General features: G+C 37.5%; 1 protein-coding gene across 1 annotated transcript in view; it reads left to right on the top strand.

Moving 5' to 3' along the window:
- The window catches only part of LOC105158991 (WD and tetratricopeptide repeats protein 1), a gene marked incomplete in the record, with an annotated part of 15,392 nt that continues 205 nt past the window's right edge, over window positions 153-15,339 (top strand). The window contains 19 exon segments of the mRNA XM_011075924.2: window positions 153-384; window positions 1,039-1,107; window positions 2,291-2,368; window positions 3,157-3,291; window positions 3,372-3,479; window positions 3,561-3,689; window positions 5,561-5,676; window positions 5,750-5,867; window positions 6,526-6,631; window positions 8,862-9,007; window positions 9,085-9,255; window positions 9,347-9,457; window positions 9,854-9,965; window positions 10,659-10,996; window positions 11,567-11,657; window positions 12,763-12,858; window positions 14,137-14,207; window positions 14,281-14,408; window positions 14,664-14,775. Coding sequence (XP_011074226.1) covers window positions 310-384; window positions 1,039-1,107; window positions 2,291-2,368; window positions 3,157-3,291; window positions 3,372-3,479; window positions 3,561-3,689; window positions 5,561-5,676; window positions 5,750-5,867; window positions 6,526-6,631; window positions 8,862-9,007; window positions 9,085-9,255; window positions 9,347-9,457; window positions 9,854-9,965; window positions 10,659-10,996; window positions 11,567-11,657; window positions 12,763-12,858; window positions 14,137-14,207; window positions 14,281-14,408; window positions 14,664-14,745 — 2,280 coding nt within the window.

Below are 15,339 nucleotides of genomic sequence, written 5' to 3'. Positions count from 1 at the left end.
ATTAATTTAAATTAACAAAACAAAAATATTAACTGAAATATGGAAACAGGATTCGCTGAGTCAAAATGAGAGAGACTTCTAGTCCTCGACACGTGTCACAGTGGCTATATATAAAATATTTAATATGTAATAATAGAAAAAAGATAGGAAAAAGAATAGAAAAAGCATTGTCCAAAGTCCGGAGAAAGGAGGAAAAGAAAGAGTGAGAGAGAGAGAGATTTTCTTCGTAGAATCGGGAAAGTCTTGGAAGGGTAGCTGAGGAGGAACGGTAGAGCTGAATTCCGACGATCTTCGCAGCGGTTTCTCTCAATGGACTACTCCTACAGCTTTCACGACGGCAACATCACCGACTTGATAAACAGTCGCACTCTTCACAACCATCATGTGCGTCTATGTTTTTCTTGCGTCAGTTTAATTATTGAAAAGCGTTTTATCCTTTTTTTTTTTTTTTGGTCTTGGATGAGTGTTCTGATTTTGTTCTTTTTCAGTGTGGGTTTGATTTGTGCATGCTGTGGTTGCTTGTGTTTAAGTGGGAATGGAGATTCTTGTTGCAGTTGGGGGTTATGATCAATTTGGCTACACTTTTGTTGGGTGTTAGTTGGGGGGTTTCTCTGATGATGTCTCTTGTGCCTAAATTATTGCCATAGGAAATGCGGGAAGAAGTGCCTTTTGAGTATATTGCTTTAATTTTATTGATAATGAAGCAAGAGAATGAAAAGGGTACCGGGAAAATGTATGCTCTTAGAATGTCCCAGGTAGTGAAGTAGCACGTTGAGGGACTGTGGCAACTGGATACGGGATTTGGACATTCTTTTTCCAAATTGTCATATAGCAGGTCATTTGAAATTATTGAAAGGTGCCAAATTTGTGGTAATGGGCCTTGTATCAAGAGGCGTGAGTAAATAAATATGTAACCTTTCACAGTATCTGTTAAGGTGAAGTTCTGCATAGGGATAATTACGATGATTATGTATCCTACTTCAGTGTTCTTGGGCTGATATTATAGTGGCACTTACTATTATGACCTTTTGTTTTCAGGATTTCAACTACATTGTGCAAATGCACTCCTCACTTGTGCGAAGGCTCTCCCTAGAAAGAGAATTAGAGGTAATAATATATGTATAATTCTCATATCTGGACAATTTTTTTTAATGGTGAATGCACTTTATTTTTCTCCTTGATATTCTTTTCTGAGATTGTTCTTGTGAAAGTCTATAGTTTCTGGCACATTAAATTGGAGAACAGAAAGGGCTTGCTTATGCAAGATCTTAAAAATAATTGAAGCCTGCCAATGCCTGTGGTTTCTTTCAGATGCATCAATTGCTATGACAGGAACGAGGTAGCAAACCTGAAAAAACTAGCTTAAACTTGCTCTTACAATTAAGTTATAAATCGTTACAGAGAAACTTGCTTTACTCTCAAGTCAATTATTCTTTTGCATAATGACAACTTTTTATTTTAGACTAACTAGTGAGTTAGTAACTTGAATAACTATGCTGGGACATTGAATGAATGAAGATTACTCTTTTGTGCCGTGAAAAGTTCATGATGTTGTGACTCAAACATGAAGGTAATGGAATTTATTAACATAACTAAATATCAATTTTAAATTAGCTGTCTCTGACTAAACTGGAGAGAACAATCATAGTAAGGGGTATTCTGATTGGTTTACAAGGAATATGGACTATGATGTGCATTGGACCATTCCCTGTCATAACTTGCGAGATAAATGCTGATTCCAGTTCCATCTTGCTACTTTATCATGAAGCATATTATTGAAACAACAACAGATGGTGTTAAACTTTGTGTTAGCCCATTGACATTTTCCATTGCTCCTGTTATCTAGATAGATTAAATCGGAAAAAAGTACATCCCTAATTTGAGGATTTGTTGTGTCTTCTAGTGCATTCATGTGATGGTATTAATTATGGACTCAATATTAAGGTTGTCACTTGTGCATCATATCTTCTGGCTTCAAAGTGTGAGGACTATCTTTTTGCCTTTAGATTTCATCATCATATTAAAAGTGAAGGTTATTTCAGAAGAATATATTTCTCATTTTTGGGGGTAAACTAGTTCACATAGACACCCTTTAAAACATACTTGCTAATAGTTTATGAATACTTTAATGGAAGGTCAGCAATTTATGTTATTTTCCTCTATGGCTATGAGATTATGTTGTCAGTTTGTATGAGTATGTGTGCAGGTGCATGTGGTATTTACATATATAAACGATATGCTAAATTAGCAATTTGAAAGTTTCTTTTTCTATTTTTCTTTTTCCGGACAGGGGCACCATGGATGTGTAAATGCTATAGCTTGGAATTCAGAAGGCTCAATGTTGATATCAGGATCTGATGATACACGAGTATGATTCTACCGTTTAAGTTTATTAGTGAAGACCTTAGCCTTATGCATGTATTCATCCAGATTTGTGAGGTAATTAAAAGGTTTGGGTAACCTAGGATCAAGAGTTTGAAGTTCTTTTGCGAATGAGGAATGTGTTTGAGTTTGGGCAGTTATACTGAAAAGATACTGAAAAGATGAAAAGTTGGTTTTGCCAAGTATTCCATCTAGAGTTTGGGCAGTTATACTGTGTCTTGAGAACCTTCGTTAAAAGAATTTGCTGAGAAAAAGGGTTATATTTTGGCAAATTGATCTCGTTGCTATTTGGTAAATATTACTTTCTGGAATAACCAAGGATAGTTATTCCACATAACTTAGGAAGTTAGGTAATCTGCGGGGAAGGGTCACACTGGAAAATGTTCCAAACTGGGCCTGCTCTTTGTTTTTGTTTTTTTAAGCTTAAAAATATTCATGTTGTGATGCATAGTTTGTGTATCAAGATGATTATTTGTATCTTGGTCATATGATTTTCTGTTTGTGTGCCACAACTTTGATCATGCTTCAATCCATGGGCTAAATTTCCTGATTGCAAAACTGGATGCTGTTCAGCCATAATTTAGCATTGAGTAATTATAGATGCTACTATTGATGTGATTGCTTTATTTACTTTATGTGCACTTTTTTTTTTCTTGTGGTAATATGTTTTTCCTTTATTCCATGTGTGAAGTTTCCACTCGCACCTGATTTCTTGATGTAAGTGGCACCTAGCACATCTGCAATTCGATATGAGAATTGTTGTATTTGTTGCAGCTTAATATTTGGTCGTATTCAAGCCGAAAACTTTTGCACTCCATTGAGACTGGCCACTCTGCTAACATTTTCTGTACAAAATTCATTCCTGAAACTTCAGATGAATTGGTTGTTTCTGGGGCAGGGGATGCTGAGGTAACCTTTTCTTAGCAGATTATTCATTTTTAGTTGAGTGGTTCTTATTTTGTTTAATGGAGGTAATGTTTTTTTTGCAGGTCCGCCTCTTTAATTTATCCCGTTTAAGGAGGAGTGGACTGGAGGAGGGTGGTATCAGCCCCTCGGCAATTTTTCAGTGTCATACGAGGAGGGTTAAAAAATTAGCTGTAAACACCTCTTTCTGTCTCTTGAATGTAATTCTACGTTGACAATGTTGCTACTACCTGTAAGCTTATTTCTTGCTTTAGGTGGAAGTAGGAAACCCTCATGTGGTGTGGAGTGCGAGTGAAGATGGAACATTGAGGCAGCATGATTTTCGTGAAGGTGCTTCTTGTCCTCCTGCTGGTTCCTCTCATCAAGAATGTCGTAACATCCTCGTCAGTTCTAAGTCCTTGTATATTGCTTTCTTCCCTCCTTTGCATTTCTTCTTCTTCCTGCATCACACGCCTCTTTTTTTCAGTATCTCTGGAAAAGAAATATGTGGATGTGCCTTCTTCATATATTAAATTATGCATGGCTGGATTCTGTTGAATTACCTGTTCTTTGGAGTGATGAAAAACTGAAACCTATGATAGTGTTGTGGCCAAGTCTCTTTGCCAAACATTTCTAGCATGGCATCGTACTGCTATCAGAAAGAGGGGAATAAACTAGGTGGTGGTGGCCCAAATGTCTCCAAATATATGGCTAATCGGCTTAGGAATCGTGACCTATGATTGCCAGTCAGCAATTTTCTTCCATGCAACCAAGAGTATTAATACCTCTTGTAATTAACTTCTCTCTCTTGCCATCTATCTCTTGCTCTCTACAGGATATTATAACCATTAGTGTGTTCCTTTTTTACCCCTTATTGTCATATTTGCTTTGTCCACAAATAGCACCCCTCTTAACTTGAACAAGAAGCTAACAGTTATAATCATTTTACTTTGAGAGGCTTTTTGACTAAGCTACAATAGTCAAAAGTATCTTACAGTTTGTTATATATTAAGTAGTGAAGAAAGAGCTTTTAAGTTTAAAATTGAGATATAAGGGCTTACAAACTTTCCTTTGAAAAAGCAAGGAGACTGGAATCACCTTCCGGTGTGCCAAATGTACCTGTATCTATAAATTTTGCCATTATTGTGAGGACTCACCCAAGAAGGGATCTTCCTCTATCAAGATATGTTAATCGAATACGAAAGGCACTAGAATCTATAAATTTGCTTTACGCTCGTTTTAGAATACAAATTATTGAGGTCTGCGTTGTTATAGATCCTAAAGCTGGAGTAAAGTTTCATTTCTCTTTGTACAGATGTTAGAGGCGGCTTTGGGGCATGTAGAGATTCAGAGAACTAATAAAAGGATGAAAAAGGGAGGAAGGGGACACAAAAATAAGGAAAGGAAGGAAAGTAAAAGGAGGGCGGATGGTTGGTACAAATAATTATGACAATTTCTTGTTGAATGAGTAATTATTTTGTGTATGAGTTCCTAATTTTCTATTAACTAGAGGAATACCTATGTTGCTCTTACTTAGGTTATCCGGGTCTGTGTCCATATCAGTAAGCTTGAAGATTGAGGTTGCATATTCGTATTGGGGCTAAGTCTCTTACAGTGTCCATTAGGTTTCAATTGGAAATATGCTGTCTGAATCCAAACAAAAGAGCTTTATTATAGTTAATGAGAGAGAATGTCCTTTTCTCTCGTTTCAAGATCTTCATCGCATCTATAGGCTCAGACCTTGGCATTTATTTGAGAATCAACGTTTTAACTAAATATATGAGCAGTAAGCTGTAATTTACTGAGGTCTGACAGCTCACAAGCTGTAAATGGAGCTTATTTTTTCTCTCTGCTATTTTCTCTTTGTTCTGTGCTTTTACGTTAAGGTTCCAACTTGTGAAACAAGTAGTTTCCATTTGTTATGATTCATAATAATTCCTGTGCGGTTGTGGGCCCGGGGAGGGAACTGAGTAATAATAGCTGGGTTCACTATCAGTGAGGTGTACAGTTTACCATCTTAACTCGAACATTTCATCCCCTCTCATTAATTTTTAAGCAATTTATGTATGTACTCATTTTAATATTACATAATTTGGTAGAGTGTGGTGACCTCTTTTCACGTCCAATACACACACCCACACACACATATATTGATTGGAAAATCAGCTATTTAAACTGTTTGCTTTGGGGTCTGGATTTGTATCCTTAGTAAAACAACAAACTGGCTTTTTTACTCTTTTCTAAATCGGGGATCATGTGCACTACTTGAATGCAGCTTGATTTGCGTTGTGGAGCTAAAAAATCATTAGCGGACCCTCCTAAGCAGTGCCTTGCTCTGAAATCTTGTGATATTAGTTCTACTAGGCCTCATTTACTCCTTGTTGGTGGCAGGTACTTATAGTTAATTCAGTTCTATTCCTATTATTCATGACATTTTCACTAACCACTATGATGATGCTTGCAGTGATACATTTGCACGTTTGTATGATAGACGAATGCTGCCTCCATTGTCATCTAGTCAGAAGAAGTTGCCACCACCTCCTTGTGTGAACTATTTTTGTCCAATGCATCTCTCTGACCTTGTTAGTCCATGACTTATTTACTAATTATATGTCATTTTGTTACATGATTCTTGCTTCTGTCATCTTCTTAACTTGTTGAAATGGTGACCACTTTTGCATTTTTAGGTACACAAGTAAAAGTGATATGATGCTTTAAATTCTATGTTACGAGAGAGTGGTGTTGCTTGGATGTCAATTATAACAGAATCTTTTTTCTGAATTGAGAACATTAAATGGGCTTCAAATTGTTGTTGAAGATAGATAAGGACTGATCATGGAAGATCAGTGATGATTGTGATACATGAAGGTGAAAGGGTGTATTGACATGGGGAAACTGGCCGGTCAAAGTTCTAGAAAAAGTATCAAACTCTGATTATTCTGGTAGTCATTGTTGTCGAGGCACTTGCTTTGTTATAGAAGTGAACTTTAGAAGAAGAAACAAAATATGTAACATAGTTTCAGCATGTTAATTAAGTTCACTCTTTATTTGACTTGGTATGATCTTTGGTGTGCCTGATTTTAACATCTGCAAGTGCGTGTTTGTCTTGTAGTCTTTGTATGAATAAACGATTATATTTTAGAGTAAATATGGTAGGGTTTTATATTCATATAATTTATTTGCACATTTTGGTAGCAAAAGCTGCCTTGTGAAATTATATGATCTCATCTTTCTTGCCAGGGTCGGTCTAGCTTGCATTTAACTCACGTCACTTTCAGTCCTAATGGAGAGGAGGTTCTTCTTAGTTATAGTGGAGAGCATGTGTATCTGATGGATGTCAATCTTGGTATGTTTTTGGTCCATATTTTCATAATCTGAAAAGCTAATAATGTTCTTAGTTATATTTGTCCCTATCATTAAATTTCTAAATTTGTTATGCATATCTGGAGCATGAAATTGGTTTACTGTATAGTTGGTTTTGAGCTAGAGGACCGGGTCTCTTGATTTCTTTAACAACAAAAAATTGGTAAGGGTTGTTTATGGAGAGTTGACGTAGCATCTTGCACAGTAATTTGGGTGCTTGCACATTTTTAAGGGTTTGGGCTTTTGCCTTTTAATGATGTCATTGGGAAACATATGAGAGAGGGAAGTGGATCAGGTGTAACTGTTTGGTGAAATTTTATTGAACCACGTCTGAATCAAGCTTGCTGCAAACTTATTGTGAAAACACGGATATGCCTATATTTTGGTGGTTAATAAACCCACACTTTGGATCACTCACAAGCATACATGTCTTGCAGTTCTAAGCACACCAATAAGCTACAAACCTTCTAAATATAAGTGATGCTTCAAGCAAAGACTTGGTAAGAATCTTTAGAAGAGTGCTTCTACTTGGACTAGAATAATATGAATCTTTCTTTCTTAGAAGGATTTACATGTACATCCCTCCACACACGGTAAGGAAACGTAATCCAATAATAGACATAACTCCATTTGAATTATGGAATTAAATCCTGCTCAAAAGTGGATATTGATTGACTTCCAGGTCCGAACCCCTACCTCATTTCCATGAATGGACTGCTTGTAAAATTGTTCATGAGTATTCTGTACTTAAAAGTTTTCAATCTAAGGCTTTTGATGACTGGATGGAAACCTAAGTTGGTGATGTTAAGATATAAAAAGAGCAGAAGAGCCAAAGTGGATTATTGTGCAAGAGAAATCTATTTCTCAGATGGATATCTTAAATCCATGACCTACTGCAACCATGCAATCTTAATACTCTCAAGATCAGTAAGTTTCTTGCTGTCCAACCAAAGTCCTCTTCGTATGTGCCTGCACACTCGGGCAATTTCACACACCCTGGGTGTATGCCAATGTCCGCTTGCTGGCCTTGTCGAGATTACTCCACTCTTCTTGTTCTTTCATTTTGCAGCCTGAGGAACCTGATTTAGAGAGCACTACTATTGCAAATAAGCGCTGCCACAATTGAGTGCCGCAACAGGTGAAGCAGCCCGACACTCTAAGTTAGAATCTCCCATGGTATCTTATAGCTTAGACCTCCGAACCTACAACCTGCCTTTGAGTGAATGCACACATGGCACAACATTTCTTTGACTGAAGACTCATGAAGTGACGGTAACCTGGTCCTTAGAGAAGTTGAAGCTTATGTTGCATCTGTGGCTATATCTCTATATCCAAACGCCACATTTTCTCATTTGTAACACTATCATCATCAGTCGCTAACCTTCTTATTGGCATTGATTCTTCTAGTTGCCTTATGATGGATGGGAAATAAAAATACAACCAAGGCAAAGAACAAATTTCACCCCAAGGGATGGGTAAAGGAGAATCATTCAATGGAGGAGGTATGAAATTACCAAGTCACCCTAAATAAATGATTCATAGTCACATAAAAGGGAATTAAAGCCGGTCAAGACTTAAGATGGTAATTTCATCTTTCTTCTTATAGTTGGTGAATGAAGCATGAATAAATACCCCATCACTAAATCATAGAGGGTTGTAGGTGGAAAAAAGGACAAACTCTCGTTTGCTCTTGGAGCAAGTCCTGAGTTGACGTGAAGGATAAATATTGGGCCATTCTCCTATGTCCTTGACATTCTATTGTCTTGGAGAGGTTACTTGCTCAACCTCTGTTCCAATTGTCATTTTTCAAATCCGGAAATAGCTCAGGGTTAACTTTCTGGTTCACTGTGGGAGATTTCACCTTTAGACCCATGGAAGACTGGACAACCAGCCCATCTCATGAGTCATGGACGAAGCTCGTAAGATGGTGGTGAAAAAAGATGTCAGCATTTGACTTAATCCAGATGGACCTAGAGAAGTTCTTTGTTGGACTTCTCCACCATATCTATTTCCCACTTGACTACAGCCCTGTAGTCTAGAAGAACATACATGTCATAATGTAATAGCCATCACAAGTCATTATTGAAGGATTGATATGCCACACTATTATTTTTTTTTTACTTCATAGTGTCAACATATTGCATTTTTTTAAAATCTAATTTGGGAATCAGATTTCGACATTGGATGCTGGTTGACATTTTGGTTTTAAGCAGCTTCAGGGAGTACAATGAGGTATACCCCTGGGGATGTGTCAAAGCTTACCAGCTTGAGTCCCATACTTGACAGTGCCGTCATGCATTCACCTGTTTCTGGAGCGACTTTAAATGGGTTTCCTGTGAGAAAGAAAGCTGCTGCAGGGGTATCTGTCCTTGGCTTAAGGTTCATTTGCTCAGAATTTATCTTGCTGATGATTCACTGTCCTCCTTTTATTTTAAGCTTGATAAGTGCAGGAAGTTAATCCAGATTGCTGAAAAATCGTTAAAAGGAGAAACAGATTATTATTATGGAATTGAGGCTTGTAATGAAGTTTTGGATGGTCGCAGCCATGAAATTGGACCAACTCTCATGCACGAGTGTTTGTGTATACGTGCATCCTTGTTGCTTAAGGTATTGTGAGAATACGTCTTTGGAATTCATCAACCAGCATTATTTGCTGCTGCTTTTCCCTATTCAATAAATCCTTTTTACCCCTATTCAGCGGATGTGGAAAAGTGATGCACACATGGCTATCAGGGACTGTCAGAGAGCTAGGAAAATCAATCCTTCTTCAACCAGGGCACTCATTTGCATGGCTGAAGCACTTTCCATGGTAACTGAACGATATTCATAATTGGATACTCAAGTTGTGGAGTCTCAGATTACAATTATCTCCCACAAATAACTCTCCAGGGTCATATATATCTTGTAACTGAGTTCTTAAGTCTTGTCCTTGGTTTCTACTTTTCTAGCACCAGGAGCTGTTTGCTGTATGATTTTTGAGAAATTCTCTGATAACATGTTAATTCAGAAGCTTTAAGATGCCGGCATTTTATCCGCATTCGTCAAGTTAGGTGATGACAGGATAACCTCAACTAATGCAGTATGATTGGGACTTTTGTTTCTCATTGATATATTGGTCGCACTGGTTTTATGATACAATTATGGAGCGAATTTGCATTTTGCTATTTCTAAGTTTTATTTTGTTTGCTTGTGGTGCTTATTGCAGTTGGAAAAACATAAGGAAGCCTTAGACTTTGCTATTGCAGCACAATCTCTGGCTCCCTCTGATCCTGAAATTACGGAGAGGGTGGAGAATATTAAGAAGAATCTTGCTGCAGGTTTGCACTACTTTAGTGCCTTATTTATATCTTGATTGTCTCTCAATGGCCATACATGTTATGTGTGATGCCAGTTATGCTTTTCTTGTGGCTTATTACAAGCTGGTTGTGAAGCTGATTTTATTTCTCTTATTAAGCCTGAAAGTGGGTCTGTTTTGGATTTTCTCCAAGAGTTGGATCATACTTATTGTATGTCAATGCGCTGGTGATCGATAGTCAATGGGCTAGATTGGGTTATGAAAACTTAATATAAGTATATGAGTGGATATGGACTGGAAGATTGCTCTGGAGTCGAGGCAACAAGTCAGTAGGATTTCTAATTTCACCTCTCAGTGCGGTTTGCTAGCAATAACCTGGTGAATGTCTCCCTGGCTTTGTGTTGGAAAGCAGTTTTCTCTTGCTTGCTTCCCTCCTATATGTGTTGGGCTCGAAAAACAATTTTTGCTGTTTTCATCTCATGGAAAATAACTTTAAATTTTTCTGTCAAGAAGCCTTAGCAGACAGTATTTTCTGACCTACATATGAATTGTTTCTGTTCTATGATGGTGTTTTATCTTCACTTTTATGTTTTTTCTGACAAATTGCTATTTCGCCACTGAAGGGCAAGTGATATTTTTATGAGAATCATGCCATATCTTTTGTGTTTACTAGTAATATATAATGATGAATAATATCATGCACCTGCCTTAACAGCTGAATCTGACAAAGCTAACATGGAAGGTGATAGAGGATCAAAGGCAAACTATCGAGCAGGACGAGTACTTTCTCTGAGTGACATAATCTATCATTCAGAAGGAGAAAATGATACTTCCATAGATGGGCCTGAAAGAGAGGACTCTGACTACGATGAAGAGCTGGAACTGGATTTTGGAACATCAATATCTACTGATGATTCTGATCCCAATGTTGTCCACAGAAATATAAATTTGAGAATACACAGGCGAGGTGATTCGAGCATGGAAACTGGAAGACCCAATGGCTCTTGTGGGTTACCTGTATTATCATCCGAAAATGATAAAGTGCCCTATCAGGTATTGATTCTATTCTTTTTACTCGTAATGTTCTTAAGTTGTGCTCATATCAGCTGTTGTGAATTTCTCCATTATGATGGTACAATTTGTACTTTTTATGAGTTAAAGTGTTCGTAACTGTTTTTATATGGTGTATTAGGATTTTTTTTTGGTTCAATTCTATTTTAATGTCCTATGTTTTCCATTTAGTGTTTTGTATCAACCGATCCTCAGTTGATCCACATGTGTCTTAAAGTCCTTTGGTAGATGATGTATGTTGTTTTTTCTTATTAGGCTTTCAAATTCTCATTACGTCATTTTTGGCAGTGGAGGAATACAACCCCCCTACTGCCCAAAATTCATCTCTTGCTTGCAGTTTTTCCGGCAAAGCATTTGTTATCTTCTGTGTGCCCACTTTTTTCCTGCTGCTTCATTACATTCAAAATTCTGGGTGATGCATTTTGTGGAATATGATGATAAAATTGCTCCCAAAGTTCTAATACATCTATTTTGTTTTATTATATTTTTAAAGTGTATCTGTATGTTGTTTCCATATTATGTTACTGTTTACCCATCCTGTTCATCTTGCAGCCTGAGGTGGCAATAGATATGAAGCAGATATATGTTGGTCACTGTAATATAGGCACTGATATAAAGCAAGCTAGCTTTATTGGCCAAAGAGGTATGCCCAAGTCCTAAATTGCAGTTTTTCCATATCATGCTTACGCAAGGAATAAGATCAATGAATGAACATAGGGAGAAAAAAGATGGTTACATTTGAATTGCAGATCATTTTTTGAAAGTAATTTTCTGAGAGAAAGTGCAACAAGTTAAGTTTACAGATGTAAGACATGGTTTAGAACGTGTGTGTAGATGAGTTCTTTTGGAGCTACTTAGTAAGTTAGCTTGAGTTGAACTTGCCTAAGTTGGAATTTAATTTGAGGAGCTCGGATTGATTTTTGTAATTCGGTGATGGTGGAATATAATGCTCCACATGTTGCTGGGATGGGAGCAGTGTGAGAATGTGGCTTCGCTTCCTGGAGTCCCGGGGGGGACGGCCTGTTGGACTCCACCTATCAGCTCTGCTTGAATGTTCCATGTCTAGAAAAGCTGCAAAGCTATCTGTTGGTGCATTCATGGTCCATTCAAGGTGGTGGTGGCCACCATGGCAACTTGCTTTAATTTTGCTGCCCGCGCTTGCATATTGTGATGATTTTGTGTGACAAGAGTCTGTTGGTGAAGAGAAGAAGCAGGGAGGAAGAAATTAAAAAAGAAGTGTCTGAAGAGGAGTAAAAGAAGCAGATGGAAGGATATTTTGTCATACTAGTATATTGTCCAAAATTAGTGATGAAATATGAACTGCAGGGAATTAACCGTAGGAAGTCATCATTTGGAGGGGAAAAGGTGTCCAGAACCCTTTTGCTCAAGGGGTTAACTGAAATTGATCCCAAAAGTGAAACAATATAAATGTACAAATTAGTCTGCCTCATTAATATGGTTTTCAAGCCTTTTATGTTGAACCAAACAATGAAAAATTAATCACTATGGCACCAGACCCAAATCAACGGTGGCTTAGAAATCCTGTGAATGGGAAGTATGGCTGGGCTAAGCACACAAGAGACCAAACTGATTATTAAAATATTTAACCTATTTACAACAATGTGCATCATTCAGTACTATGGCATCGCCCTTGGTGGAATTTTCTCTGAAGATTGCATTTGTTGTATTGAATGATATTGACTGTTCCAATGGAAATATGTTGACATTATTTCCTTTATTGTATCCAGGTGAATATGTTGCCAGTGGAAGTGATGACGGTAGATGGTTTATCTGGGAGAAAAGAACTGCCCGGTTATTAAAGATGCTACATGGAGATGAGGCTGGTAATTTTATCCTCCCACCCCCACCCCAGTAAGAAAAAGGCAATAAAGAAGTTAGCTTTAGCAGATCATCATGTGCAGAGTTGCTAATCGTAATGTCAATTTGTACTTGTGATTCTAGAAATTGTTCTACTTAACCTTCATATATTGTCGGGGCTTCAGATGGTCGTTCATAGTTGGTTTGGCAGAACAGGGGTTGTGTTCCTGAATTGGTATTACAAATGCTTAAATTTTGTCAAACCTCATTAAATGTCCAGATTTTGATGATTTGACTATATCCATCATCCTCTCATAATGAAATATAGAGCCCAAACTAATGGTGATATTACTAGAGCTGTATCTGTTATTGCCAGAGCAGGAATAAGGTAGAGACCAGATTTACCTTCAACGAGAATGTTAGCCTCAAACTCTTGTTTTGCCATTCATCTTGAACCATGGTCTTTAGTCTCCTGACATCCCCTAGTTCCTGCCTGGGTGGCAAATGCTTCCCATCTTAATTCTCTGGTACACGCTGCAACTTCTCTGTTGGTTCAGTCCAAATTCTTAATGCAAGTTCAACCCTGGGCCAGATTGTTTCAACTTGAGCATGTGAAAGCTTGTTTTCTCTGCCTGCTATATCATGTACTGTTTTAACCGCTGTGAACTCCCTATTAGCTGTAACATATGATCCAACTCTCTGGAGGGGACTGTCTACTCGTGCATTATCAAGTTTGCTTCAGCTTGCCCACTTCTGTGTACGAAAAGCACTGTGTCAACAATATGATAACAACAGAAACTTAGCAGCCTAGATAGAAAGGGCAGAATTTGGAGAAATAAATTAGTAAGGCGTCCCCTTAGTGTAGCATATGGGTCCAGGAGATGTATTGTGGTTCAGTTTGATTATTTATAATAGGCACAGAAGATCTCTATACCTCAAACAGGATAGATGTGAGTTCAGTAGAATGGTTGTTTTGTAAGAGTTGTGTAAAGTATCTTGAAGTGCGTCAAGTTAGAACAGCAATCATCATCATGATTTGTAGCCTTCTAAATCTGTTCCTCCTAAACCCCCAGAGAGTGAGAGAGAGAGAGAGAAAATCTCAATTACAAAAATACCGTTGAACCTAGTTCTGAATCTCTGATTCAGTGGTAACCAACAAATTGCTTAATCTGTTTATGTTTTCATCCCTGTATTAGGGTGCATTACATTACCTGTTTCTTGAGTTTATTTGGCGCATCATATCCATCTTGATGTCTTGCTCCTCTGTCTGGGTTGTCTAATGAGATTGTCCCTTTCCTGTACAGTGGTCAACTGTGTACAGTGCCATCCATATGATTGTGTCATTGCGACTAGTGGAATCGATAGCACCATAAAGGTTACAGTAATAGTTTAGTTTATTAGACCTCTAAAAGGAATAGCGGGTTATTCAAACCTTTAATGGGATGCAGATCTGGACTCCAAATTCATCAGTCCCATCCACTGTGGCTGGCGGAGCTGCAGGCCCAGAGACTTCAAATGTTTTAGATGCTATGGAAGGAAACCAGCGCAGATTATGTCGCACACGTGAAGCAATTTTGTATGTTCTATTAATTTTCTAATTTACTTGGGAATAACTTTGGTCTCTCGTCTTTTACATTGTTGTACCTTTGTGCTTTTGGTTGTCATCTGAATGTTATTTGAGTCGGATGTGGGCCATTATGCATAAAACTTTGGCCACATACGGTATTCATATTTATGTGGGCATTCTAAGCTTAGTTTTCCTTATCCATGAATTTGTGGAAATGGCAATCTCATTGAATGGGACCATATTTTCTATTCAATGGTATCACAGGCCCTTCGAAATTCTGGAGCGTTTCCGGATGCATGAGTTTGCTGAGGGAAGTTTTCATCCATTTGAGTGCGCGCAAACTTAATATTGTTCTCCTTGCAGCACTTCGCCATAGGTATTGTATCGTGTTTCATACATTCGCTTTTGCATCTAGTAAGTGGAGTTACATATCTTGCATTATTAGAACATATAAATATCTATTCAGGGTTAAGTCTACTTCGACTGTTTCTTCCTCCAAAGAAGTTTTGAAATTACTATTTTACCACCTCCAAAAGTTCGTTGTTTGCGCCCTTATGTTGGATGAAAAATGCTAATACTAACAAAAAAAAATTATATAAATTTTCAATTTTGCCTCTGATTTAAGTGAAATACATGTGATTGTGTTTATTAAGGGATAAATGAAATTTATATGTATATGTGGATAACATATAATTTTTCCCTTAAAAATATTGAATGAGGGATAAAATTGAAATTCTATGTAATTTTCTAAGGTCAGCAGTAAAATCACATTTTCAAAAGGGCTCTTGGTGTAATTAGTCCTATTTATTTTGTTACGAGTCATGCTATGCTTTTTTCCTGTTATGTTTACATTCAGAAGTACATTTTAGACCATATTTCTGACAGTCTTGAATCCGACCATCCCATTTGAATCGTGTATATTCAAATGACACTTGTTTTC

This window comes from Sesamum indicum, linkage group LG3 (genome assembly GCF_000512975.1).
Source record: "Sesamum indicum cultivar Zhongzhi No. 13 linkage group LG3, S_indicum_v1.0, whole genome shotgun sequence".
NCBI lineage: Eukaryota > Viridiplantae > Streptophyta > Magnoliopsida > Lamiales > Pedaliaceae > Sesamum > Sesamum indicum.
The sequence above is the reverse complement of the archived record's forward strand: the minus strand, read 5'-3'. Positions and strand labels throughout refer to the sequence as shown.